This window comes from Malaya genurostris, chromosome 3, assembly GCF_030247185.1.
Source record: "Malaya genurostris strain Urasoe2022 chromosome 3, Malgen_1.1, whole genome shotgun sequence".
In the NCBI taxonomy this organism is placed as follows: domain Eukaryota; kingdom Metazoa; phylum Arthropoda; class Insecta; order Diptera; family Culicidae; genus Malaya; species Malaya genurostris.
This window is the reverse complement of record NC_080572.1, coordinates 168,405,035-168,430,668: the sequence shown is the minus strand read 5'-3', so window position 1 is coordinate 168,430,668 and position 25,634 is coordinate 168,405,035. Positions and strand designations below refer to the sequence as shown.

Sequence of the window (25,634 nt, the reverse complement as noted above, 5' to 3'; positions counted from 1 at the left end):
TATAGCAGAGTTAAAAGCAGTTCATTATAGTTTGAATGTAAGCGTCACATTATCTCCAAACCATTATTTCCTCTTCATAGATAGTCTGAGTGCAATTGAAGCCATTAGCTCAAACATGACTGACAAGAATGAACAGTTTTTCTTGGGCAAAATAAAACAGTGCCTGAACGACATATTGAATAATAATTATCAAATCATAATAGTTTGGGTCCCGGCTCATTGCTCCATTCCAGGCAATGAAAGAGCTGATATTTTAGCCAAACGTGGTGCTATTGAGGGTGAAATTTATGAGAGACCGATTGCTTTCAACGAATTCTATAGCGCGTCTCACCAAAGAACACTTTCCAGTTGGCAAGCTTCTTTGCGATAAAGATGATCTGGGTCAGTGGATGCACTTTATTATTCCTAAAATATCGACAAAGGCATGGTTCAGGGGACTGGATGTGAGTAGGGACTTCATTCGTGTGCTGGCCAAACTCATGTCCAACCACTACACGTTAGATGCACATCTCCTTCGAATTGGACTTTCCGAGACTAATCATTGTGCTTGTGACGAAGGTTATCGCGATATTGATCATGTCGTTTGGACATGCGTGGAGTATCTTGATGTCAGATCTCAACTAATAAATTCCTTACGTACCCAAGGTAGACTATCCAATGTCCCAGTTCGCGACATTCTTGCTTGCTGTGACCATACATACATGAAACTTCTTTATCATTAAGTCCATTGGAGTTCCAATTTAAATTTTGTTTTATGTTAGATCCCTTTCTTTTCCATGAGTTCTACCAATAGCCAGCTATCTTGAGCTTGAGCTTGAGCGACCACCCCTGGTTGCTACTCCGTTACTGATCGAGATTAGCTGAAATTGTACAGGTAGTTTCTAGATGATCCGACCTGGGACTGGTAAATCATCCTTCAATGTACATCTTCTGGTAATCCCAGAATTCATTGATCAGTACCGGCGCCGGCCAGGCCCGAACGTAGATCGTCTAAGGAATGGGAAGGGATGTTAGTCCAACACTTGTTGATACTAGAGGCCGTATATACTACTGCGCACTCCACAAGTGTCACAGGAGAAGGATTTCAGTATTGGTATTAATCGCGCGCGACTAAGTATGTTCCGATTTCAAGATGCTCGTATGCACCACTAAACTCACTAACTTCCCGAGTGAACGTTTCAACAATATCCTATACTGAAGTCACGGGAAGTCTTGATTCATAGCTCTTATTCGAGGAAACTGAAGAACAATTTGCAATACTATCGCGTAAAGAATAAAAACTTCCCTATTTTTATAAATGAAATTACGAGATACAAAATAAACGAGTGAATAGGATTTAGACAAAGCAGTTGTTATAAAATCATTTTAAATCTTCAAACAAAGGTCAACAGATTTCACGCGCGTCTTGATTCTGTATTATGCTTTATTATTCTAATTATTCATTTAAATTAATAATTGGTTATATTGGTTGATCTGGGCAGCCGGCTACCGAGAAAAATATTAATTTATTGTTTGAAATATTAATATCAAGTATATTTTTACTATGTATTCAATGTGCTGATATATGTTATCTCTGTTATTAATCTTAATATCAACGGATTTGCGCATTAGTTGATTTTTATCATTCAATTTATAATCCTGAATGACAATCAATAACATGGAAGAAGAAAACATTCCTAATAAAACTTTTCTCCGAAGCCCTACGGAAATTGATAGGTTGAATGAAGAGATAATTTAGTAAAATAGAGTAATCAGAAGTGAAACATTGAAAATATCTGATAACTGAAAGGAAAAAGAAACTCCAGCAATTGTCGCCTTTTGACATGGAAGCAGGAACCCAGTGGATCTATTCTTGGTTCATTTTTTTTCGTCGGATTCCACACGGCATCTAGGCTGGTACTGTCCGGAGAGAGCTAATAGGTACTATCAATCTCCTAGTGGACCCCAGCCCCTTTCCATGAGTTCAACCAATAGCCAGCTATCGTATATTAAATAAAAGTGATGAACTGATACAAACAAATTAATGAATACCAAAATACTAATATGATATTCGAAATGTATTAGGTTTGAAGTACTATGTATTGTGGATGCCACGGCGAAGAAAAACTTATGTATATTGCCTATGAAATAAACGTATTTATGGAAGAAAAAGTTAATACTGTTGATGTTCAACTACATTGAGATACACATAAATTACGATAATCACATAAAAAATTCGTTTAATTTATGTCTAAAATAGACTTGTCTAGTCTTGGTTATGGTACTATCCGTACCATATCAATGTTGTATGTTTAATGCACTTTCTCTTGATATACTAAACAAACGCGTTGCAAGTTTGCCTTAAGGCGCGTTGTGTACCTATGATATGAAATTGAGAATTGAATTTTACGATGATATAAATTGTCATGAACGAAGAATAAGGTTTGTTTGTCACACAGATATGCTATCGGTAGAATGTTATGTTATCGAGAACAACAAAGACTTTGAGTCTGGCAATGACCTTAGGTGTGTAGTCAGTCACCGTGTTGTAACTGTTAACTGTTCCCTAACCATGGTTATAGATGGTTGGCGATCGCAAGAGTCGGCGAAACAGAGGATGTAATAGCGAAATATATGCAGGAAGATACGGTCCTGTTAGAAGCTAAATTTTGTGATAAATCTTTTGCTACTTCCTATATACAAAAGTTCATTGTGCAAAGTTTTTTCAAAGACGAGATTTCAATCTAGCGTGGAAAGAAAAGCGCAAGCGTGTTGGAAATGTTCATTTTAGGTGAAGCTTAAAGTTATACAACAAAAGCTTGTTATAGGTAGAGCTTTTTTATTCAATAATTTCTCCTTTGAACGTGATCGTACAGGACGACTTGTTCATAAACATCACATTCAATTTCAGTGCGAGTAGTATTCGTTCCGAAATATCCTCCTATAGGATCTGGGAGAATATCTTTGCGGTCATAAATGTTCCGAAATATTATACCTTTGATAGGATCACATATAACTATATAATTTCTTGAGTTTCTTTTAAATATCCGATCTGTTTTGGAGTTGTAATAAGATAAATCAATTTTGGTTGGGTATAGAGTTCGTTCTTCTTTGAAAATAGCCTTCCAGTCCAGTGCGTTTTCCTTATCTTTGTTAGTTCGTCGCAAAGCTTGCTCATAATCAATGTATCCAGAAATTTCCGCATTTTTCCGACAGTATCGAATATAGATGATAGTCTAGAAATAAATAAGCTTATATAATAACTGTTTCGTGTGCTGTTACGAATTATACAGATAAAATTCCGAGACGATTAGGTCTTTCTCTAGTGGCTAGCTCAGCAAGAAATGTGTTTGTCGTTTGAAGACCACGACTGAAATAAACATTAGGATCCTGAGTAGCGTATAAGAAATCCCCAATTTCACTCCGACGACTCTCAAACGCTGCTTTCGTAAGTGATCTGCAATGCATTGAGATGCATTATAAAATCGACAAATATCCAGTTTTTTATTCTACCTATATCCAGTTTGGTACAATCGGAGTCCATTTTGTTTGTGTCCAAGATACCGCAAGTCTTGGGTGGTGACGAGACTTTGAAGATATTCTTGATGCGTAGAAAATTCCAGCAGTCGGATATCTTCATCGGTGAGTTTCATAGCTTCGAGATTGAGCTTGGGTTTGTATTCATATTTCAAGTTATCCTTATGGATTTTGGTGTTGAAATATTTAACTAGGTTGCTTTGTTATTAAATTTAAGAGCATTTCGGCAAGTTCATATAGCATATGTGCAACCCAATTAGGTTTTGCAACATGACTTTACAATTAAACTCGTAATGAACAAAAGTTTATGTTTTACATGTACCAGTGGTTTGTTTACATTTAAATTAGAATGAACACGTAAACAAACCATCGAAGGCTGTCAAATGATGTTAATTCAGTGATTTTTTTAAAGTTATGTCACGTTCGTGCAAAACCTCACAGAAATCACAATTCTCGGTTAATTTTTCATATGGGCGTATAAACAAGTGCCAGTTTCTCTTTAATCACTCTCTCTTTCGATTATTGTGATGTGATTAGAAAGATTTTCTTTGATATCACTATTCTGTTTGAAAGTCGAAAGTTTCGGGTATCATTTCATGCAAAGAGTTGAGTGATAAACGTGGAAACCGCTTGGTAATTAATAGAAGAGAAAGTGAACAAAGAGAAACTGTCACTTGCTTATACGCCCTTTTGAAAAATTAACCGAGAATTGGTCTGATGAATTTTCGCGGATACTTTTCACCTAGAGAGCCTTAAATCAGAGTGATGACATCTCAACCGTAATGTTGGCAACAATTTAACACATTTAGTCCCAGATGTTGGCAGTTTTGTTAGCTTTACATTGTATTTGTCAGGTCGTTTGTTCGTTTGGAACGAAACACTTGAAAATGTGCCTTCCATGTGACTAGCTATCGCCTCTCTGGGTTTAGGCACTCTGAGACTAATAAAAGCAGAATGCACAGGAACAAGTGATACAGGAATAGATTCAGAAAGTACAAAGAAACAAAAAGTTCATGAACAAGTGCAGAAATGAGAGAAATAAGTACTTAAAGTACTAGAACTAGTGCAGTTAGTGCATGAATAGATACAGAAAGTACGATAGTACAGGAACAAGTACAGTGTACTGCAACTGGTACAGAAAGTACAGGAAGTAGTACAAAAGCTACAGAAACATGTGCAGCAAGTATAGGAGCATGTACATAAAATTAAGAAACAAGTACAGAAAGTACAGGAACGAGTACAGAAAGTATAGAAACGAGAACAGAAAGTACAAGAACAAACACAGAAAGTACAGGAATAAGTTTAAAAAATACACGAATAGATACAAAAATGATCGCAATAAGTACAGAAAATAATGATATCCATTTCACTTTCATATCACTTGAATAGAAACGTCCATTTTTCAAACGTTAGCAGTTTGTGGCGTGAATTTCTAGTTTTTTTTCATAGGCAATTGTTCCTGTTCGCGTGTCTGCAAACCATCGGGTTTGAAAGGAAAATTAATTTCGGGTAACGGGTAACGGGAATACGGGTCTAGTTTCAACACACCATACATTGTTGAGCACTACCTAGAGGCAGGGTCCACCAAAGTATATCACCGTTACTCTAATGCGAAATTACCACAGTTAAAGAAACTATCCTAGTTTTAAGTAAATAGTATCAAAAATCGTTTTTCTCACAAAAATTATGACTAGAAAGACTGGTCAGCTTTATTAAAATGAATAGAACAAAATAGTTATTAAAATAATCAGGACTATTTCAAAAAAATATACTATTTATATATATTTTTTTGATATGAATATTTTGGTTTTTTAGTGGTTGTAGTGGAAGACAATTACAATCATTTTTGTTATTAAAATGTATGGTTTATTACTTCGAATTCGATGATAATGCAGAATTTCGAATATAAGTATTAACACGTCGCAGTCGAGGATCCGTGCTATAATCAAATTGAGCCCAAAAACTATGCTGAAGTGTACTGTATGAAATGATTTCTTTGAAAATTGTGTCTAATTTTGATTCCAAGCGTCATTTCGTCGTGATAAAGTGAATGTTGAAAACTAAACTTTTTTATTGATTTAATGAAAAATTGGAATATTTTTTTTCAGTGTGTATATTTTAGAAAGTTGAATTGATTACCTACAACTTCTTCTTGCAATTTGTGTAGAAGCTATAGATTTCGAGTTATAATAATGTGGCTTACAATACATATGCGTTTTTCAAAAATTTGTCTTGAGTGAAAAAATTTCTAAACCAGTGAAAAATACTTTATTTGCTATACCGAACACATATGAGAGGTTTCATGCAAATTGAAGTGGGTCGTGCCAACAGGCAGACGATTCCGCTTGAAATTGTTCTATACTTGTTGTACCTACTATTAGGTTTTTTACCGTCACTGCTAACCTCAATCGGATGAACACTTTTTGACAGTCCAGCAGTACTGTTTGTAAACAGAAATTTCTTTTGTTTGTTTATTGACAAATTGGATCAGACCATATACGGTCCGTATCGCCTAAATAAAGTTTTAAAACATTCGTTTACGATTGAATACGGTTCGTTTTTGATATTTATTAAATAAAAGTGACTAGTTGCAAAGTGTAAAGATGATTGTTTCAGATGTGCTCTTCGATTTTTGTTTAAGCTTGTTTGTAAACAGTACCGCTGAACTGTCAAGGATGAATACTTGTTCATTTGTGTCGTCACGATAAAAAACCTAATACTACAAATCCATCACATTTATTCATTTTAGAGGCTTGTCATATTGCAGTTCCCTCGGGCATGAATTTCCTTCCGACGGCCCTGCTAAACACGGAGTAGAAACGCGTTTAAAACTTCAATTTTACTTCGACATTTATCACAATAGTAGTAAACAAAAAAATATGGGAATGGGGCGAAGCGGGACATTATGCTTTAATAATTGTTTTATGTTTTAAATGAAATATTTATTGTGTATTGAAATTTGAATCTTTAGTGACTTATAACTCGATTAAAAACTATTTTCATCTTGAATATTTGTTTCATTTCGACAATTACTCTTCTTCAAAAAAGTTTATTTTACCAAATTTTGTTCCATGTAGGGGGCAAAGTGGGGTACTTTATAACATTTCATAATTACTTTAACATTTAACATAAACAATAACCTGTTTACATTAACATATATTTATGAATGTTAATGAAGTCAATATTGCGTCAATAAATGATGGTTAGATAAATATTTATTTTAAGTTTACAAAAAGGAGTTACGTTTGTAAGTGCGTTCCACTCTGCCGGAAACAAAAAATAATTGCAACTAATACAATGAAAATTGAGCGCAGTGCAATACACCCAAACCTACGTAAACTTTTTTTTGCGGTAGCTCTTTTTACGTAACTCCTTTTACGAACAAAATTCCAAATAACGTAATCTTTTTTTTACGAACCAAATCCCAAATAACGCAATCTTTTTTTTACGTACCTACTTCGTAAAAAGAGGTTTTTGCTTGCATACAACGAAAATCATTTCCGGCTCATTTATATTCCATGGAAATAACTATAATATGAATATTTTTGGAACGGGTTTGATAAGTACATGTTCGAAAACGATGTTTGAGGTAGTTCTGAATTCCAAGATGGCGACTTCCGGTTCATGGATATTCCTTGAAAACCCTTACAATGTGGGTGTTTTCGGAACGGGTGTGATGTGTAGATGTCGGAAAACTATGTTTGTGGTAGTTCTAAGTCCCAAGATGGCGACTTCCGGTTCAATGATCCGGTTTATAGAAATATTGTAAGGGGTTTTGAGGAATGCCATTATAAAAGAAGTCGCCATTCTGGAGTTCAGAACAATTTCAAACATCGTTTTGTGATATTTACTAATCAAAGCCGTTACGAAAATACTCATAGAGTGAAGGGTTTTAAGGAATGTCAATAAACCGGAAGTCGCCGTCTTGGAATTCTCATCAAACCCGTATCGACGCACCAAAACAAAAGACTCATGTCATGAAAACAATACTTCTGCAAAAAAAAGCACGAGTGTTTAATGTTCGAGACATAACTGGATGTCGTGAATACGAATAAAATTGACACACTTTCTCTATACTTCCGAATATCAGTTGATCGATTGTGTGAATTGTGCAAGCTTTCCCCTTTTTCACTACTAGATTTTGAAACGATACACCTGAACTACAGTACATTTTATATAGCAAATCAACAGAAAGTTCTACTATAAACTACAACTGGTTGAAAAATGGGCCGTACACAGTATAAAGATGTAAAATTTCGCATAATTCTATGGGTATACAATTACAGTTCTAAGTTGCAACAGAATTTTGATGTCGATTTTTTCATTTCGGATTTGGTTAATTTCAGTGAAGGAAACTATCATAATGCTGAGCGGGATTAATGTCTGGCATTCAAAAGGGCCAAATTGTGTAATTCTCTAAGATATCAAGCACTGTTTGTATATAAACGATTTCAAACACTGGTGCGAACTTTGCACTGTGAAAATAGCACAAAGCTAATCAAATTATTCTAGATTTGCACTACACTGATGGTTTTAATTTCCGATTTGTAAAAAAGCAATCTTTATAGTTCTTTAGATAACATTTGGAGCCACCAGAAGAGCTGATTTTGTATAATGTTGTTGTCCAACGTGTTTGCGCACATTAACGTTTGTGGTTTTGTCGGACAAGTGTTCGGATTCTCGCGACGGAGTGAAAACTCGCGGATACTATTTAACACTAACTGTATTTATTACAATGATCACTATAAGACTTGGACTGACTAACATATATGACTTAACGTCTAATCGTACTATCGTACTGTCGTACGATCGCACGATCGCGCCTGATCTGATCTGCACTACGCTTATATAGTCTGCGCACATTATCATAGGAATACAATTTGTCTCTACCGGAAAGCACATACCGTAAGATGTACCGGAAAGTATGTAATCTTTAATACTATTTGCTGCTTGTATAACTGCTCGAGTCCTATCACTAATCGGTTTCTGTTGTGTATACAGTAAAGCTCACTTAAACTGTCTACTGAAACTTACACTTTGGCGTAAACATACCACCCGCCTTGAAAGACTATGCTTTCAACAAACTAATCTGATTTGAGATACTATAAGCAATCTGCTCTGTTCCTGTTACAATTGAGAGTGTGTACTGCTTTTAACGATTATTAACCCGGCTGCTGTTATCATATATCCAGAATTATTTTACGAGTTCTATTTGCCTGACTATCCTATACATTGCAAATTCTCTGTAATTCCTATTCACAATATCTTTGGTGTGCTGCTTTCTGGTACTCTATGATCCTTTGATGAACCATGGGCGTCGAGGACGAGAGACTTGAATTCGACTCTGTCAACTGCTATGCAGCCGGCGTCGATAAAACAAGACCCGAGCGACTCCGCTGGTTCCATCTCTGGTAATGCTGCTACAATTGCACACTGTTGACCGAGTCAGAGTGACTCAAACGTTGACCTTGAATAAACGATATAACAAGACCGATGCTGAATGTATTTTCCGCCGTAAACACACGAAGAAGAATCCGATAACCGAAAAAAGCTGATGAACGAGATGTTGTTTCTGACGAGATGTCCTGATGTTATTTCTGAACGATGAATGAACTGATGATCTCGTTGACTGAAGTCCTCTGCTGTACTATTTGGATTGTGGAGAATTTGTTGGCTCCACGATACTACTTAAATTGCCGAACTGTTCCGTATTCGTTCCTTTGACCTCCTCTACCCTTCGTAGACTTGATGCCACAATCCGTATCATGACGCAGAGCTACGTCGCTCAGCAAAGTTTTAATGGTGCCACACATCACACTTAATTTGAGTTATTGTTGGGATGGTAGTTCCGATCACCTTGACCAAAACTGGGCCATCACTGATTGCTTCGATTGCTCGAAACCACTTTTGTTATGTTGTTATCAATCGCTGAATTGAATGATGTATATCGAACTGGTAGAAGAATGTTTCGCAGACGTGAACTGCTGTAGATCGAACTGGCAGAAGAATGCATCGTAGACTCACTGCAGGAGGTGCAGGGGGTGGAGTGGCGATGTGCACTCCATTAACTGTAACTTCACTGTTGTTGCTTAATTGCTTTCTAGACCGGGGATGATTTTATACTATTGAACTGGTGAGGTAGATGAAAACTTGGAAATATGCAACGATCATGAATCATTGACTGGCGACAAGCTGTTTGATGTCAGTTGACGAATGCTTCCGAAAATATCCGCTATCCTAGGCTGTCGATTATCCAAAAAATGCTACGATGATGTTGACACGCATTTCGATGCGCCATCCTGTTTGACGTGAATGACGATCTGGGAACCTCAACCATAGTGTCCCGATGTTCTTGAACCGTGCTGATGGTTATGATGTGAAATAGCTGAAATGTAAGAATCTGTACGAGCACGTTGGCGATTGAAATGAAACAAAATGGGTACTTAACTGCTATCAAGTCTCAGTCGGGGGTTCTACGAACCCACCGACGAGGCTTGTGCTCTTTACAGATGCCAGGAACTCGTCTGGATACTCTTTCTCCCGAGTAAGGACCGGATTCACCGGTATATCTGATGATCGATGAAGTTGATAATCGCCGCAACTGTTTGTGTTGTGACGCTGACTGGATCGCTTTCTCTAAAGTATGATGGTTGACGCTAACGTAAAGTGCTCCGACTATCACTGGACCGATGAAGTCTCGAGTATCTTGGATACTCCCGATGATATGAGACAACAGTGTCTCTCAGAATTTCAATGCGTTGACGTAATAGTAATCTGTGTTGATTGACGACGAATTTTCCTGATGGTTCCGATTACTGTACTGCTGCTGTGTTGCCTTCCGAAAAGCTCCGCTGGGCCTCAGACCCACGGACTGGAATTGCAATGTTTCCTCAATGTTGGAATTATTAACAACTCTGATGGTTCACTGCTGAATCTTGTTGAATAGCTCTCAATTTCGATGGGCCGATGTTTTGAGTACCTTGGACATACAGATACTCCCGATGATATGAGACAAGGCTGTCTCTCAGAATTCGAATAACTAATTCGACGTAATGATGAACTGTTTACTGGTGACGAAGTTCCTATTCGCGCTGTTGGTACTACGATGAATTTCGTGAAGGTTCCAAGTACTGGACTGCTGCTGTGTTGCCTTCCGAAAGGTTCCGCTGGGCTCAGACCCACGGACTGGAATTCTTCTTCTTCTTCTTCTTTCTGGTTGGCGTCACCTCACTTGAGATGACGCCGAATTGATGGCACAGCAACCAAGGCTATATTGCCAGTTTGTTTTCGTTTATAGTCCAATGGACTTTATTTTCACTTGACTACAAGCAAAAATCTCGCTGTGTGGCTGTGTCGAATCGTCAAAGTACTGCTGAAAATCCTTTCTTTCTGGTGAAATACTCGAATTTTCTCCGGACTAACACGATGCAACGTGCTAACCAGTTGAAAGTTTCACCGGAAGTCGTTTGGAATTATCAACAACTTGTTTGTTGATCCGATGAATACGATGATGTTATGGAAGTGCATTCGCGAAATGACTGGATCTCAATCCAGCTCTGCTGCTTCCTGTTATCAACAGACTGTAGTGGCTCTGTCAGCCCTGATAACTCACTCTTAAACCTGGTTGAATGGCGTTCAATTCATCCCGAAGTGAATGCACCTGAGATTGGTGAGGACGAATACCATCACCGCTGTAGTACTTTCAGCCGAATAAGTTTGTCTTCTCTGACCGTAGTGGATTTCACTTACTAGCTGCGGCTAGTCTATCATCTAATACTTCATGATGAGATTGTACGTCGTGTTTCAGCAAAGCCGGTGAAATAAATTGTTTCCTCATCTGCAGTGTGCATACTAAGGTCCTACCTGAACTGTCTTTGCTTGCCGAAAAGAACTCTCCCATGATCGGACGACCTCCGAGAATCCTTAACGCAAATGACCGGGAAAGATTTTGCTTGTTTTGTGGACAAGCCTGAGTGACTTACTGCTCTGTATCGGAGTGAATAATTTCCATTCCGCAGAATGGTCAGCAAAACTACCCAGACGATCAGGGTATTGACCTGCTTATCGAACCGAAGACCGAAATTCGTAACCGGAGTTGAAAGGTTGTTACTCTTTACACATAAATTCTACTTCACTCACGTATCTTGTTTGATTATCAATTCTGTTCCACGAACTGAATCATGCTGATCGATAAATCCAACTTCTTTTAATATGCATTGTTCGTAAAGTATCACTTTGAGTTCATCTGCACGCATATTGACGATTAGCACACTTTTTTTCTTAACGATAACTGTACTGGATTATAGTTTTCACACGGATTTACACAGAAATTGAACATTTCGTGTATTAATGAGTTTTCCTGATACCGCGTTTCGACTGGCGCGATAGATTTACGTTACTTATTCCGACGATCCGGCTCGAAGGACCAAAATGTTTGCGCACATTAACGTTTGTGTTTTTGTCGGACAAGTGTTCGGATTCTCGCGACGAAGTGAAAACTCCCGGATACTATTTAACACTAACTGTATTTATTACAACGATCACTATAAGACTTGGACTGACTAACATATATGACTTAACGTTTAATCGTACTATCGTACTGTCGTACGATCGGGTCAAGTACATCAAGAGATATTTGCGATAAAGTTCTTCGATCTCCTTTGAAGGGAAACTGGTACTGCGACCCGAGCGTTTGAGGCTTTATACAACGCAAAAGGTCTGCCTTCATTTTCGACTGCTCTTCCTAACGACTGAAGTCCAAATTAGAGCAGGACCTGAGCGTTTCACGCTTTATACTTGATTTGTTTTTACTGACAAAAAGTTCCGTCTGAAGCACTAGAATAAATGAACGATTTTCAATAAAAGTTTACCTTTTATACTCGTCCAATAGATAATCGGAACTGATATGAGCCTGACTACCTCAAAACCGTCGTCCGGGTGCGAAAAAGACAAGCAAGCGTGATGAATTTTCCACATTATTTCCACCAGTTTCAGAAAACTTAGTTTTTCAATTATTTATGGTTATCTCACGCTGTTGAAAATTCAATCACAAATTCCTGATCATATTTCCGATAGCTTGTAGAAAAAATTATGTTGTTGGGTCAAGTACATCAAGAGATATTTGCGATAAAGTTCTGCCCATTCTTATAGATGGTAAATTTTGAAAAGGCGCCCCATAGTAAAGTAAGTCGTATTCACGACAAAAACCTTTCCTAATCCACCTAGTTGTGTGATAATGCCTTGCTTTTGCCATTTGAATAGTTACAGCCATTTGATCTCCGAACTCGACAAATGGGGTAACAGTGGCTTTCGAACGAGCCTAGGCTTGTTGAAATCAGTTCAACCATCTCCGAGATAATTGAGTGGTAAAAAAATCTTTGAAAAATGCATACACATACACAAATACATACACACAGAATTTTCCCGATCTCGTCGAGTTGAGCCAAATGGCATGTAACACTATAGATCTCCGATGCAGGTCAAGTTTGACGTTCGGGTAAAGCAATTGCTTAAAACCGAAATCGACTCGAACGAACGACGGTCGAAAATAAAAAATAAGTTTATCCGTACACGACCCGAACCCGAGAGAGAATTTTAATCCAAACCCGAACTCAAAAAAAAAAGGCGGGTGGGTAATGTCAGAGACATAACTGGATGTCGTGAATACGAAAACAACTGACCTGTTCCTTAACACTTCCGAATATCAATTAGTTGATCAATTGTATGAATTATGCAAGCATTCCCCTTTTCCACATTTTTCGCAAAAACAAAGAAGGCTTCACTTGATCTCGATTACTGTGAATTTTTACACAGCGAAAAGTGCAAAAATCTAACCAAACTGTTCTAGATTTACACTAAACTGAGGATATTTCCTTTCGGTTTGCGAACAACAAATCCTAATAGTTCTTTAGAAAACTTTTAGAACCATTAGAACGGCTGATTTTGTGTAATGCTCTTCACCGTTGCTTTTTCACCAATGCAAATGACTGGCAGCTGCGACGTAATCGCTCTTGTCGGAGGCGAAACTAGCTTTGCAAACGACACAAAATACATGTGTTCGCAGTGGCGATAGAATCCAAACTGATCCAATTTTTGTCGAGAGGTTGGTTTATACCTGATTTCGTTTGTAGCTTTTTCAATAATGGGCGATCCTAACGGCTATAAAAATAGCAGCATATAGAATTTTAATTTCGATATTTAATTTCGGATTTGCATTTCATTGAAAGAAGCTATCCGGATCCTGGACGGGATTCATTCCTGCCTTTCAGAAGGACCAAATTGTGGAACTCACTACGATATTAAACACTGTTCGGAACATTTTCTCGAACGATTTGTTCTACAGCAGCAGATATTTTGTTCTCTTCCTCAGAACGCGTTCTGATTGGCTGGTGCTGATATGGATCAAATGAGACAGGTTTTTCAATAGTGTACTATTGAAATACTTCAATGCTTTTACTTTACACGCTTAAGTTGAAAAATTTCGATTCTATTGGTAGTAAGATTATATAAATCCTATGAGCTATGAGCTTTAAAAATACGAGAAAGGCAAACGCGCCTTATGAATTATCCTCTTTTATACTTGTTTATACCAAACATTTCAGAAAAGTTTAATTTTGAAGTATTTGAGATTATGTCTCACAACTGAATATTTTATCATAAAATTGTGATCATATTTCCGATGGCATGTAGCAAAAATTATGTTGATTCGTTAGATACAACAAGAGATATTCACGATCAAAAACTTATCACTCTCTCAGAGGGTAAATTTTGAAAAGGCACCCCATAGTAAAGTAAGTCGTATTCACGACAAAACTTTAGAAGTTGGGTTCGAAAACCCAAAATCTGAATTTTTGAATCCCGAACCCGGCAAATATTGTTTTTTGTTAGCTCGACCTTGACCCATACTCGTCGGGTTCGTGCCAGATGTTCACAACTATTCAGATTTACGGTGTAAACTGTACTTTTATACACAAAACTCTGTGCGAAACTGATCGTTTGGTAATAATTCACATAATTTCAATGAAATAAGTTTCGCCAAAAAATTACTTTCAAATCCAATCTCAGTGTGATCTAATGGTAACTGAATTACCAAAAACTACTTTCGAATAAGCTTCTACGGTTGTATTTTCATAGTACTTAAACGATATACTCAGTTATGAATTAATACTTGAATGCACTATAACAATAGAAAAGTGATGAGTACTTTCGCTATTATACTATGAAATGACTGTTAAGTTTTCCTATCATCACTCAATAATTTGGCGCGAACTGAAGACGGTCAAATCGAAATCGAATTGGTTGACCTGATGAGCACAGATCCAAAGCCTGGACTGATGTCGTCATATTCCATTGACGCGAGTGAGTGGGTGGTTGAATGTGAAAAGGGAAAAGCACAGGTCACTCGTCATCGTTGCTCTTACTATGCGAACTACGTGTACGTAGTTGATGGGAGAGTGCCAAAAGAAAAACGAGCGTCAGTTAGTAGTAAAAACATTTTCATTATCAGACAAAGGCGAACATGATACTGTATGTGTGTACTGTCGGTAGCTTTTGTGTACGGCTACGAACAGGATATGAATGTACATACATACCTACAACACCGAAGCATCCCGCCATAGAATCAGTCATTGATAGTAAAGAGAAAAATTCGAGAACAGCGGAAGCATGCGTGTCATCATATTACGAAACAAGAGCGAATTTATTGAGTTGATAGTGAGCAACGGGTAGGCTCTCACTGGAAGCAATGAATTTTCCACGAAAATCAACACGAATAAGCGTGCTTTGTAATGGCACTGTGGAAAAATCGTCATACAGGTTTTTTGAGAAAACAGAGAATGTTCTGAGAGAAAATAAGCGCAGATAGTTGCAGAGGTATATTAGATACTTTCCTTCATAGGCTACCGTCGGAATCGGGCGATTATTAGTAAGGCTAGCAGAGTGACAGGAAGTATACGGTGGTTACATAAAACGGGAAGAAAATTTGTGCTTCTGCTGTGTTTTTTATATGTAGTATTGGTCGAGAATCGTACTGATTTCTAGAGGACGCATTCTGAGAGTTGTTTCAAATTTTCACAAAAAATATATACCTAAAAATGTAATGTGTGAAATAATGAAAAAAGTTACTTCAATCAGAAACACACAATTCTTTTTGGATGGATGTATACTTTGTTTGTGGTAATGGAAAGATTAATTACAAGAAAGCTTTATTGTACCCATGAACATGCATTGCCCTTTTCGAAGGCTACTCAGAGATAGAATATTGTAAAATTACGGATATCAATATTTGGCGAGAAGGATTTAATGATGGAAAGAAACATAATTAACGTTCACACAAGAAAGAAAAAGTAGAATTAGAGAATAATCTTCGCGGTTGTGTGTTCGTGGTGAAAGTTATCCTGTTATAAATCGATGGTGGAACGGTGGTGGGAGCAAGGAAGCTCTATTTAGTGAAAATTTAGGTAAATAAATTAGTGAATAGTTCTAATACTATTTAGTACTGCGTCAGATTTACCAAAAATATGGTTTTAGGCAACAAATGATTACAAGGAAAAGTCATAGAGGCAAACAAAAATGGGTGTAAGGAGAATTATCCCTGATTTTGCCTCCACTCTCGATTGCGTGTCAAAATTCCTTCAGTAGTTCTCTCTCTAAGCATGTGTACATGAACTACAATCCAGGTATCGTTGTTACAACAGTGTGATCGGGTCAAGAGGGTAGCATATATATAGAAGAAATCGACTGATCAGAAATTACTCGCGATGGAATAAAAAAAACTAAGTGAAAAAAATGTTCATATTAATAATAACGAACATATATAGGCTGAAAAAAAATATTTTGTGGCTAGTAATAAAATGAATATTGCAATGATTAAATTCCGTTTACATAAAGACAAGCATTTTTTTCGCTATAGTACAAATTAAATAGTGGGGACATCGAAAATTTCGGTTGGTGGTTCAATGCATATGGCGCTGCTCTTACAAGCCTGTTTTTGTATGTTCAAACCCCGACTGGAAGGATTATTAGTGTCAGTAGAATCGTAGTACTAGCAGGCAATGATTCTGTATTTTAAGAATCCGCTGCGAAGTCTGTTGAAACAGAAAGGCCAAATTCTACTAAATGAATATAATGCCAAGATTTTGATTTGTTCTCCTTTGGACATCAAAAAGGAAATATATTGGAGTAATTTGGACCGAAATTATACATGATGAAGAGCCAAAACCTAGTTGGGGTTCTCAATGGTTGATTAAGGTTTAATTTCAAAAGTTTCTAGCTTTGTGCATAGCATAGCTATCTGTATACGCGCGGCAGAATGTGTAAGACAGAAATTGAATGGCAACTAAAGATAGGCTTACATTTTTTAACGGCCATCTGAGTGTTTTTAAGAATGAAACACTGGCACTCAAAACAAAAATGCAACAGACAAAAGTGATCACCAAACATTTTTGTCAAGTGAGATATTTTTGAAACTCACAAAGAATAAATAAATGTTTTTGTAAGGTTTGTTCATTCAACTCCATATTCTTGGCTAAATACCTTCACCTTGGATTTAACTTTACCCATCAAATTCCGTTAACACTAGTGTTATCTTCCTTACACACTTTCATTCTCTTTTGCTTCAAATCCTTGTCGTATTTGGAGACTTCACTTGTTTTCCGGAGCTTGTTCTTCATAATAATCCAGAATCTTTCTACCAGGCGAAGCTCTGACGAGCTGAACGGAATTGCCTTTTTCGGTACAGAAACAACATCGTTAGCTTCGTACTCCACTCCATCACCGGTTTCCGGCGAAAAAGCAGCAAACGCTTTTGGAGGCGTCCTTCTTTATATATTTGACTGTTAATAGTACCAGTATTTATGCACGGCTTCAGAGTTTTCTGCATACACAGATCACCTGCGACACCAAGTACTTTTTTTATAACTATTTATTGGAATATTACTTAAAGTTAAATTATTAAGATTTAAGTTGGGTGTTCAACCACAAGTGGTGACTTTTCAACCCTATTAGGGGCTGGGGTCCACTAGGAGATTGATAGTACCTATTAGCTCTCTCCGGACTGTACCAGCCTAGATGCCGTGTGGAATCCGGCGGAAAAAAATGAACCAAGAATAGATCCACTGGGTTCCTGCTTCCATGTCGTAAAAGGCGATAATTGCAGGAGTTTCTTTTTCCTTTCAGTTATAAGATATTTTCAATGTTTTACTTCTGATTACTCTATTTTTCTAAATCATCTCTTTATTCAACCTATCAATTTCCGTCTAGCATCGGAGAAATGTTTTATTAGGAATGATCTCTTCTTCCATGTTATTGATTGTCTTTCAGGATTATAAAATGAATGATAAAAATCAACCATTGCGCAAATCCGTTTATATTACAAAGTTAATAACAGAGATAACATATATCGGTATATTGAATACATAGTAAAAAACACTTGATATTAATATTGCAAACAGTAAATTAATATTTTTCTCGGTAGCCGGCTGCCCAGATCAACTAATATAACCAATTAATAATTTCAATAAACAATTCAAATAATAAAAATAATAAAGAATCGGAAATAATAAAGAATCAAGACGCGTGTGAAATCTGTTGACCTTTGTTTGGTGATTTAAAATGATTTTATAATATCTGTTTAGAATATTTCAATGCAATGAATCAACTTTTTTGTCTAAATCCTATTCGCTCGTTTATTTTGTATCACGTAGTTTCATTTATAAAAACGTGCTTAATCCACCTAGCAGTGAGATGATACCTTTTTTTTATCAATCGGAATGTGTTTTTTTGCATGACTAAAAAAAACGCGAAAGGTAGATGCATAAACGAGTGACTGCATACTCGACAGCCGGCTGTCCGGAGTTTTGTCAATTTCGGAGATTGACTGTTTCGTGCATTATATTGCCAGCACAAAGTAACACATAAAACGATAATACTTTAAAACATTCTTGGTAGCCGGCTACCCAGAGCAATAAACACATGATAACATTATTAAAACATTTACTAACAAAGTATCCTCTCCTGTGATGCATGTGGGAATGCAGAGGATTCCTCGGTTCTTAGTAGCAACATGCATCGAACTAACAATCCTTTCCCTCCCAAGTAGATCTGCATTCGGACGTGGCCGGCGTCGGTATTGATCAGCATGCATGGTTCAATACAGTTTGCACAGTGTGAAACAATGTGTTATTCCCAAACATTACTTCAAAAAATCATTTTGCAATCTCAATTGGTCCAGATCAATAACGGAGTAGCAATACACGGGCGGTCTCTAATGCTAATGCTAATGCTAAAGTGGTGACTTTTCAACCCTATTATATACATCATTTGGTTCTTACCATGAAGAAATCATTTGCTTCCGCAATTCTGTGATTTTTGTGTAGGGAAAATTGTAAACCTACTTGTATTGTGTAATGGGGAAAAGGAACTTATATACTAACTTACTAACTAATACAGAGAGCAAATCGATTCAATTAGAGATTGCATCGATTTTTGTCGGAATTTGCTAATATTATTATGTGACATTGCATCTGATGGTTCTATATTTGTGAGTCTGTGTAACTCATTTGTACTAAACCAGGGAGGACGCTTCAAAATCATTTTCAAAATTTTATTCTGAATCCTTTGAAGCGTTTTCTTCCTGGTGGAACAACAACTTGACCAAATTGGTACTGCATAAAGCATAAATTAACAATTTGTTTTTTAGACAGAGCTTAGAATTTCTGTTTATAAGAGGATATAAACATTTAATATATTTATTATACTTTGCCTGGATTCCTTCAATGTGATCCTTGAAAGTGAGTTTTTGTCATACGTTAAACCAAAGTATTTTGCTTGATCAGACCATGTTAATTCCAAGCCATTCAATTTGATAATGTGATTATTGTTTGGTTTAAGAAAAGAAGCTCTTGGCTTATGAGGAAAAATAATTAATTGCGTTTTTGCTGCATTTGGTTTAATTTTCCATTTTGACAGATCAATCACTGAAAATATTTAAACTTTTTTGTAAGCGACTGCAGATCATTCTTAGATTTCTACCTGTGGCTAACAGACTTATAGCGATTTCTGACAACCAACGGGTAGATTTGGAAGATCAGAAGTGAAAATATTATACAAGATTGGAACACCTGCTCGTACGGGTAGCAATTAAGATTTTTAATTCTGATAGCTAACCTGAAGAGTACGACCAGATAAATAATGTTGTATCATTTTGATCAAATAAATTGGAAACTGAAAATCAGACATTTTTGTTATTAAACCTTTGTGCCAAACACTGTCGAATACTTTTTCTTTGTCTAGAAGAGCAACTCCAGTGGATAACCCAGAAGATTTATTTGCTTTTATCATGTTCGTTACTCTTACAAGTTGATGAGTAGTTGACGAAATCCAAACTACTCTGGTAAAAAATTGAATTCTCATTTATATGAGACATCATTCTTAACAAGAAATTTATTTCAAAAAGTTTACAGATAGAAGAGGGTAAACTAATTGGTCGATAACTTGATGTTTCTGCTGGCTTTTTATCAGGTTTGAGGATAGGAATTACTTTAGCGTTTTTGTATGTTTTAGGAAAGTAAGGTAATGAAAAACACCAATTTTAACCAAGAGTCTCAAGGTGTTGATTTTTAATAGAATATTAAAGATTTCATCATTACCAGGAGCCTTCATGTTTTTAAGTTTCCTAATAATTAACTTAATTTTTTCAAAATTCGTCTCAGTAATCCCAAGTAGCACCTGTAATTTATTCATAAAAAAGAAAATAAATCCTATGATGCATAATGGTCGCATGATAGACACAACGAAGCAAGTCGGATTGTGATGGTGACAATGAAGTCAAAGTAATGTTACGAATTCACATCTCATCATACTAAGTTACAATAAGTTCCGACGTAACTTTTCGGTAACCTAACTCTTACGACATGTTCGCATTAGCTGTTTTTGGTCACTAACTGGTCACCGCAACCAAATTTGATCATGAAAATGTCACACACTACAAGACAAACCTAAGTAATGATTTCATATCTTTTATTGTATTCGTTGTGATTCAACAAAGAAAAAAACGAGCTTAATCCACCTAGCAGTGAGATGATACCTTTTTTTATCAATCCGCATTTGTTTTTTGCATGAATATTCTTCGGTGTTTCAGTTTTCATGACATTATTCTAATGACAATTTGAGATTTTAATCACTCATTACTCTGTAATGTCGAAACTGCAAATAGGATCGAATTTGAATCTAAAAGTGTAACAATCGATTAAACATTCCATGATATGTCGAAGTAATTTCCACTTTAGAGTTTAGGGTAATTTAAGGTACTTAGAGAGCCGGTATTCAGGAACCAGCATAACCCAAACCGTATGACCATATGACGAATAAATTGCAATATTTTTGAGTCCAACTTTAAAGCTTTTCGGGATTGTCATCTTCTATATCGCTTTGAATTTTAAAAATTCATCATCCTACAATTCCAGAATCGGAGGTCAGAATTGGATAAAATTGGATTTATTTTAATCTGAAATTCGATTTGGCGACTCGATACTGGAACCGGAACTCAAAATTCGGTGTAGTCGAAGTCAGACGAATTCACCGAAGTAGCTGTATAGTTTACATTTTTTTTTTATTCAATAATATAATATAATATTAAGGCACACTGCTTAAGCTCTAAGATGCCAAGGGTATTTACTAATCTTAATTATCGTCTAACTTAAAACTAGAGTAGTATCATTATGTAATATAGTATCTGGCGATCGGTAGTGGCCGGTGAATTGAATTTAGGATGAGATGATTCCAGATGGCGATGGTAATTTTCTATGTTGGCCGCATTCTTCGGTCCGTGAGGGTCCGCGGGAAACACCCCCAGGCTACGAAGGCCCGGCGGGTGGCCCGCATGCTGGTCATTGACTGGAGCGGTCTTCCGGTGATGGTGATGTTACGGAAGAGAATGAAAAAAAGAAGTAAATATTGTGGGAAACGGGGTAAAAAAGGGGTGTGGGAACAAAATGTTTGAAAACGACAGAGATCTAATTAGTTGCCATCGAGATGGTGAAAAAACAGGGAAAGGGGAACGAAAAAGTTAGTGACAAAAAAAAAGATCTTGTTAATTCCAATGAAGATGGTGAACAGGGACGGGGATCGAGAGAATCGGGCGGATGTTAATGTCGAACCTGTAGGTGGAGATTATATTTTCTGAGCGAGGAATAACACATTACACTTGTATATCAATGTGTTTGAGGTACTGGTATATGAGAAGCATATATGAACTATCCCGACTCGCCAACACATCCCGAACCGGCACCTCAGGCGGTCTACCTCGGGCCCTGAGGGATTCCAGTAGCTTCGACCTGGCGTCACGATACTCTACGCACGACCACACGACATGCTCGATGTCCTGATAACCGTCGCCACAGGTGCAGAGCCCGTTCTCCACGATCCCGATACGCCGGAGATGTGCGTTGAATGTATAGTGATTTGACATGAGCCGTGACATAACGCGAATGAAATCACGACTCATGTTCATCCCCTTGAACCAAGGTTTCGTCGATACCTTAGGGATAATGGAGTGTAGCCATCGTCCCAGTTCGTCATTCGTCCATGAAGTTTGCCAACTTTCGAGAGTTTTCTGACGAGAAATACTGAAAAATTCATTGAAGCAGATTGGTCTTTCATAAATATCACCTTCCAATGCGCCCACTTTAGCCAATAAGTCTGCCTTTTCATTGCCCGGAATGGAACAATGCGAAGGGACCCAGACTAACGATATTAAATAAGACCGTTCAGATAAAGTTCTCAAATGTTCCCGTATTTTCCCCAGGAAATATGGGGGATACTTTCCTGGCTTCATTGCCCGGAGAGCTTCTATTGAACTTAGACTGTCCGTGACAATGAAGTAATGGTCTTTGGGCATGGTTTCAATGATCTCGAGGGTGTACTGAATAGCAGCTAATTCTGCGACGTAAACTGAAGCCGGATCACTGAGTTTGTAAGAAGCGGTGATGTTTTGATTGAAGATGCCGAAGCCTGTGGACTCGTTGATGTTTGATCCGTCAGTGTAAAACACCTTTTCACAGTTGACTGTTCTAAATTTATTATAAAAAATATTTGGGGCCACTTGAGGGCGCACGTGATCCGGAATTCCACGAATTTCTTCTCTCATGGATGTGTCGAAAAACACAGTAGAATCAGAAGTATCCAAGAAATGAGCACGGTTGGAAACAAACGAAGAAGGATTAATATTCTGAGCCATGTAATCAAAATACAAGGACATAAAACGGGTTTGAGAGTTAAGCTCAACTAACCTTTCGAAGTTTTCAATCATCAGAGGATTCAAAATGTCGCATCGAATGAGCAAACGATATGAGAGATCCCAGAACCGGTTTTTCAGTGGAAGAACGCCTGCCAGCACTTCGAGGCTCATCGTATGAGTCGATTGCATGCAACCCAAGGCAATACGCAAACAACGATACTGAATTCTTTCCAGCTTGATGAAATGAGTGTTCGCCACTGATCGGAAGCAGAAGCATCCGTATTCCATCACGGACAATATCGTTGTTTGATACAACCTGATCAGGTCTCCTGGGTGGGCACCCCACCATGATCCGGTTATTGTATGAAGAAAGTTGATTCTCTGCTGGCATTTTTGTTTCAGATACCTAATGTGACATCCCCAGGTGCCTTTGGAGTCGAACCAGACCCCGAGATATTTAAATGTGAAGGCCTGAGCTATGGTTTCACCCCCTAGTTGAAGCTGTAATTGTGCTGGTTCTCGCTTCCTCGAAAATACAACCAGCTCAGTTTTCTCCGTAGAGAACTCGATACCCATTTGAAGAGCCCATGATGATAAGTTGTCGAGAGTATCTTGTAATGGTCCTTGGAGATCGGCAGCTTTGGGTCCTATAATAGACACAACGCTGTCGTCGGCAAGTTGTCTTAGCGTGCAAGATGTGTTGATACATTCATCGATATTACTTACGTAAAAATTGTATAAAAGGGGGCTTAAGCATGAGCCCTGAGGAAGACCCATGTAGCTGAATCGTATTGTCGACAAATCACCATGCGCAAAGTACATGTGTTTCTCAGACAATAGATTATGTAAAAAGTTGTTCAAAACTGGCGAAAGACCATGCTGATGCAACTTCTCAGATAGGATATTTATAGAAACTGAGTCAAAAGCCCCCTTAATGTCTAGGAAAACTGACGCCATTTGTTCTTTACGAGCAAATGCCATTTGAATTTCTGTTGAGAGCAACGCAAGACAATCGTTCGTTCCTTTGCCCCTGCGGAAACCAAATTGTGTATCTGAAAGTAAACCATTAGTTTCGACCCAATTGTCTAGACGAAACAGAATCATTTTTTCGAACAATTTCCGGATACAGGAAAGCATAGCAATCGGCCGATACGAATTGTGATCGGAGGCTGGTTTCCCTGGTTTTTGGATGGCGATAACTCTGACTTGTCTCCAGTCGTGTGGGACAATATTACCCGTGAGGAACTTGTTGAATAAATTCAGCAAGCGCCTTTTGGCGGGGTCAGGCAGATTTTTCAACAAGTTGAATTTTATTCTGTCTAATCCCGGGGCTTTATTGTTACATGACAAAAGTGCAAGTGAAAGCTCTACCATCGAAAACGGTGATTCGTTTGTATTTGGTGTCGCGGCGCGGGTGATCTTCTGTTCCGGAACAGAGTCTGGGCATACTTTTTTAGCGAAATCGAATATCCAGCGGTTGGAGTATTCCTCGCTTTCATTCGTGGTGTTATGGTTGCGCATTCGTCGGGCTGTGTTCCAAAGAGTGCTCATAGATGTTTCTTTCGTTAAGCCGTCTATAAACCGACGCCAGTAACCGCGTTTCTTGGCTCTAATCAAGTTCTTAGTTTTAACGTCTAACGCCGCGTAATTCCGGTAATTATCAGGTGTTCCATTTTTTCTGAATTTTTTATACGCGGAGGCTCTCTCCGCGTTTAAATTTGTGCACTCTTTGTCCCACCACGGGTTGGGAGGACGGATGTTAGTTTTTGCGCCGGGTACACGTTTCGTCTGAGCTTGAATCGCAGTATCGAGAATCAAGCCAGCCAAAAACGTGTACTCTTCCTCCGGAGGAAGTTGTAGAGTTCTTTCAAGTTTCTCAGATATCGAGGTCGCATAGCTATTCCAATCAATATTTCGTGTGAGGTCATACGAAACATTGATTGTCTTCGATGGTTTTAAGCCGCTGGTGATTGATATTACGATCGGTAGATGATCACTACCGTGGGGATCAGGAATTACCTCCCACGTGCAATCCAACCGTAGCGATGTCGAGCAAAGGGATAAATCCAGCGCACTTGGTCTTGCTGGTGGTGCAGGAATCCGTGTCATTTCTCCCGTATTCAAGATTGTCATATTGAAGTTGTCGCAAATATCATGGATCATAGCTGATCTGTTATCGTCGTGAAGACAGCCCCATCCCGTACCGTGTGAGTTAAAGTCTCCTAAAACCAACGTCGGTGCGGGAAGGAGCTCTATGATATTACTGAGCCGCCGATGCCCAACCAAGGCTCTAGGGGGAATGTAGATGGAAGCAATACAAAGGTCCTTACCTTTGATTGTAACATGACATGCGACAACTTCAATACCTGGTATCGAGGGGAGGTTAATTCGATAAAAAGAATAGCACTTTTTGATCCCTAAAAGTACTCCTCCATAGGGAACATCTCGATCCAGGCGAATAATGTTAAAATCGTGGAAGTTTAAGGATATTTCAGAAGTTAGCCAAGTTTCGCACAATGCAAATGCGTCACATTTCAGATTATTTACTAGAAATTTAAAAGAATCTATTTTTGGGATGATACTTCTGCAATTCCACTGTAAAACAGTGATTAGATCCGTGACCTCGGTGGATGATTTAGCCATCGAAGGATACAATCGCTGAGAGAAGGGGCCAATTTGCAGTCAACTGCTTCAAATATGTTTTTACTGTTGGCATGAAAGCAATTAAAATGCTTCTAAGAGGGTCTGAAATTTTGAAAGTTGTAAAAATCCAGTCCACAACATCAGAGAACTTAATAAGTCCAGCACCTAGTTGGTTCTCTGGTAGATTTTCTGGGACGCTTGGGGATTTTGTAGTCCCGGGAAGTCGTGGGAATTCCATCTC

General features: G+C 37.9%; 2 protein-coding genes across 2 annotated transcripts in view; one reads left to right on the top strand and one right to left on the bottom strand.

The window, feature by feature from the left end:
* Positions 1-2,822: 2,822 nt before the first annotated feature.
* Positions 2,823-3,685, bottom strand: LOC131438763 (cilia- and flagella-associated protein 299-like). The gene is made up of 3 exons (XM_058609008.1): positions 3,493-3,685; positions 3,271-3,436; positions 2,823-3,215 (listed from the first exon to the last, which is right to left on the bottom strand). The coding sequence occupies exons 1-3, from the start codon at positions 3,630-3,632 to the stop codon at positions 2,823-2,825; spliced, it is 699 nt and encodes a 232-aa protein (XP_058464991.1). The 5' UTR covers positions 3,633-3,685.
* An 11,733-nt stretch (positions 3,686-15,418) lies between these two features.
* The window catches only part of LOC131439328 (heparan sulfate glucosamine 3-O-sulfotransferase 5), a 65,356-nt gene continuing 55,140 nt past the window's right edge, over positions 15,419-25,634 (top strand). The window contains exon 1 of the mRNA XM_058610221.1: positions 15,419-15,974. The gene's annotated coding sequence lies outside the window, so the exon portion shown is untranslated. The remainder of the gene's footprint in view (positions 15,975-25,634) is intronic.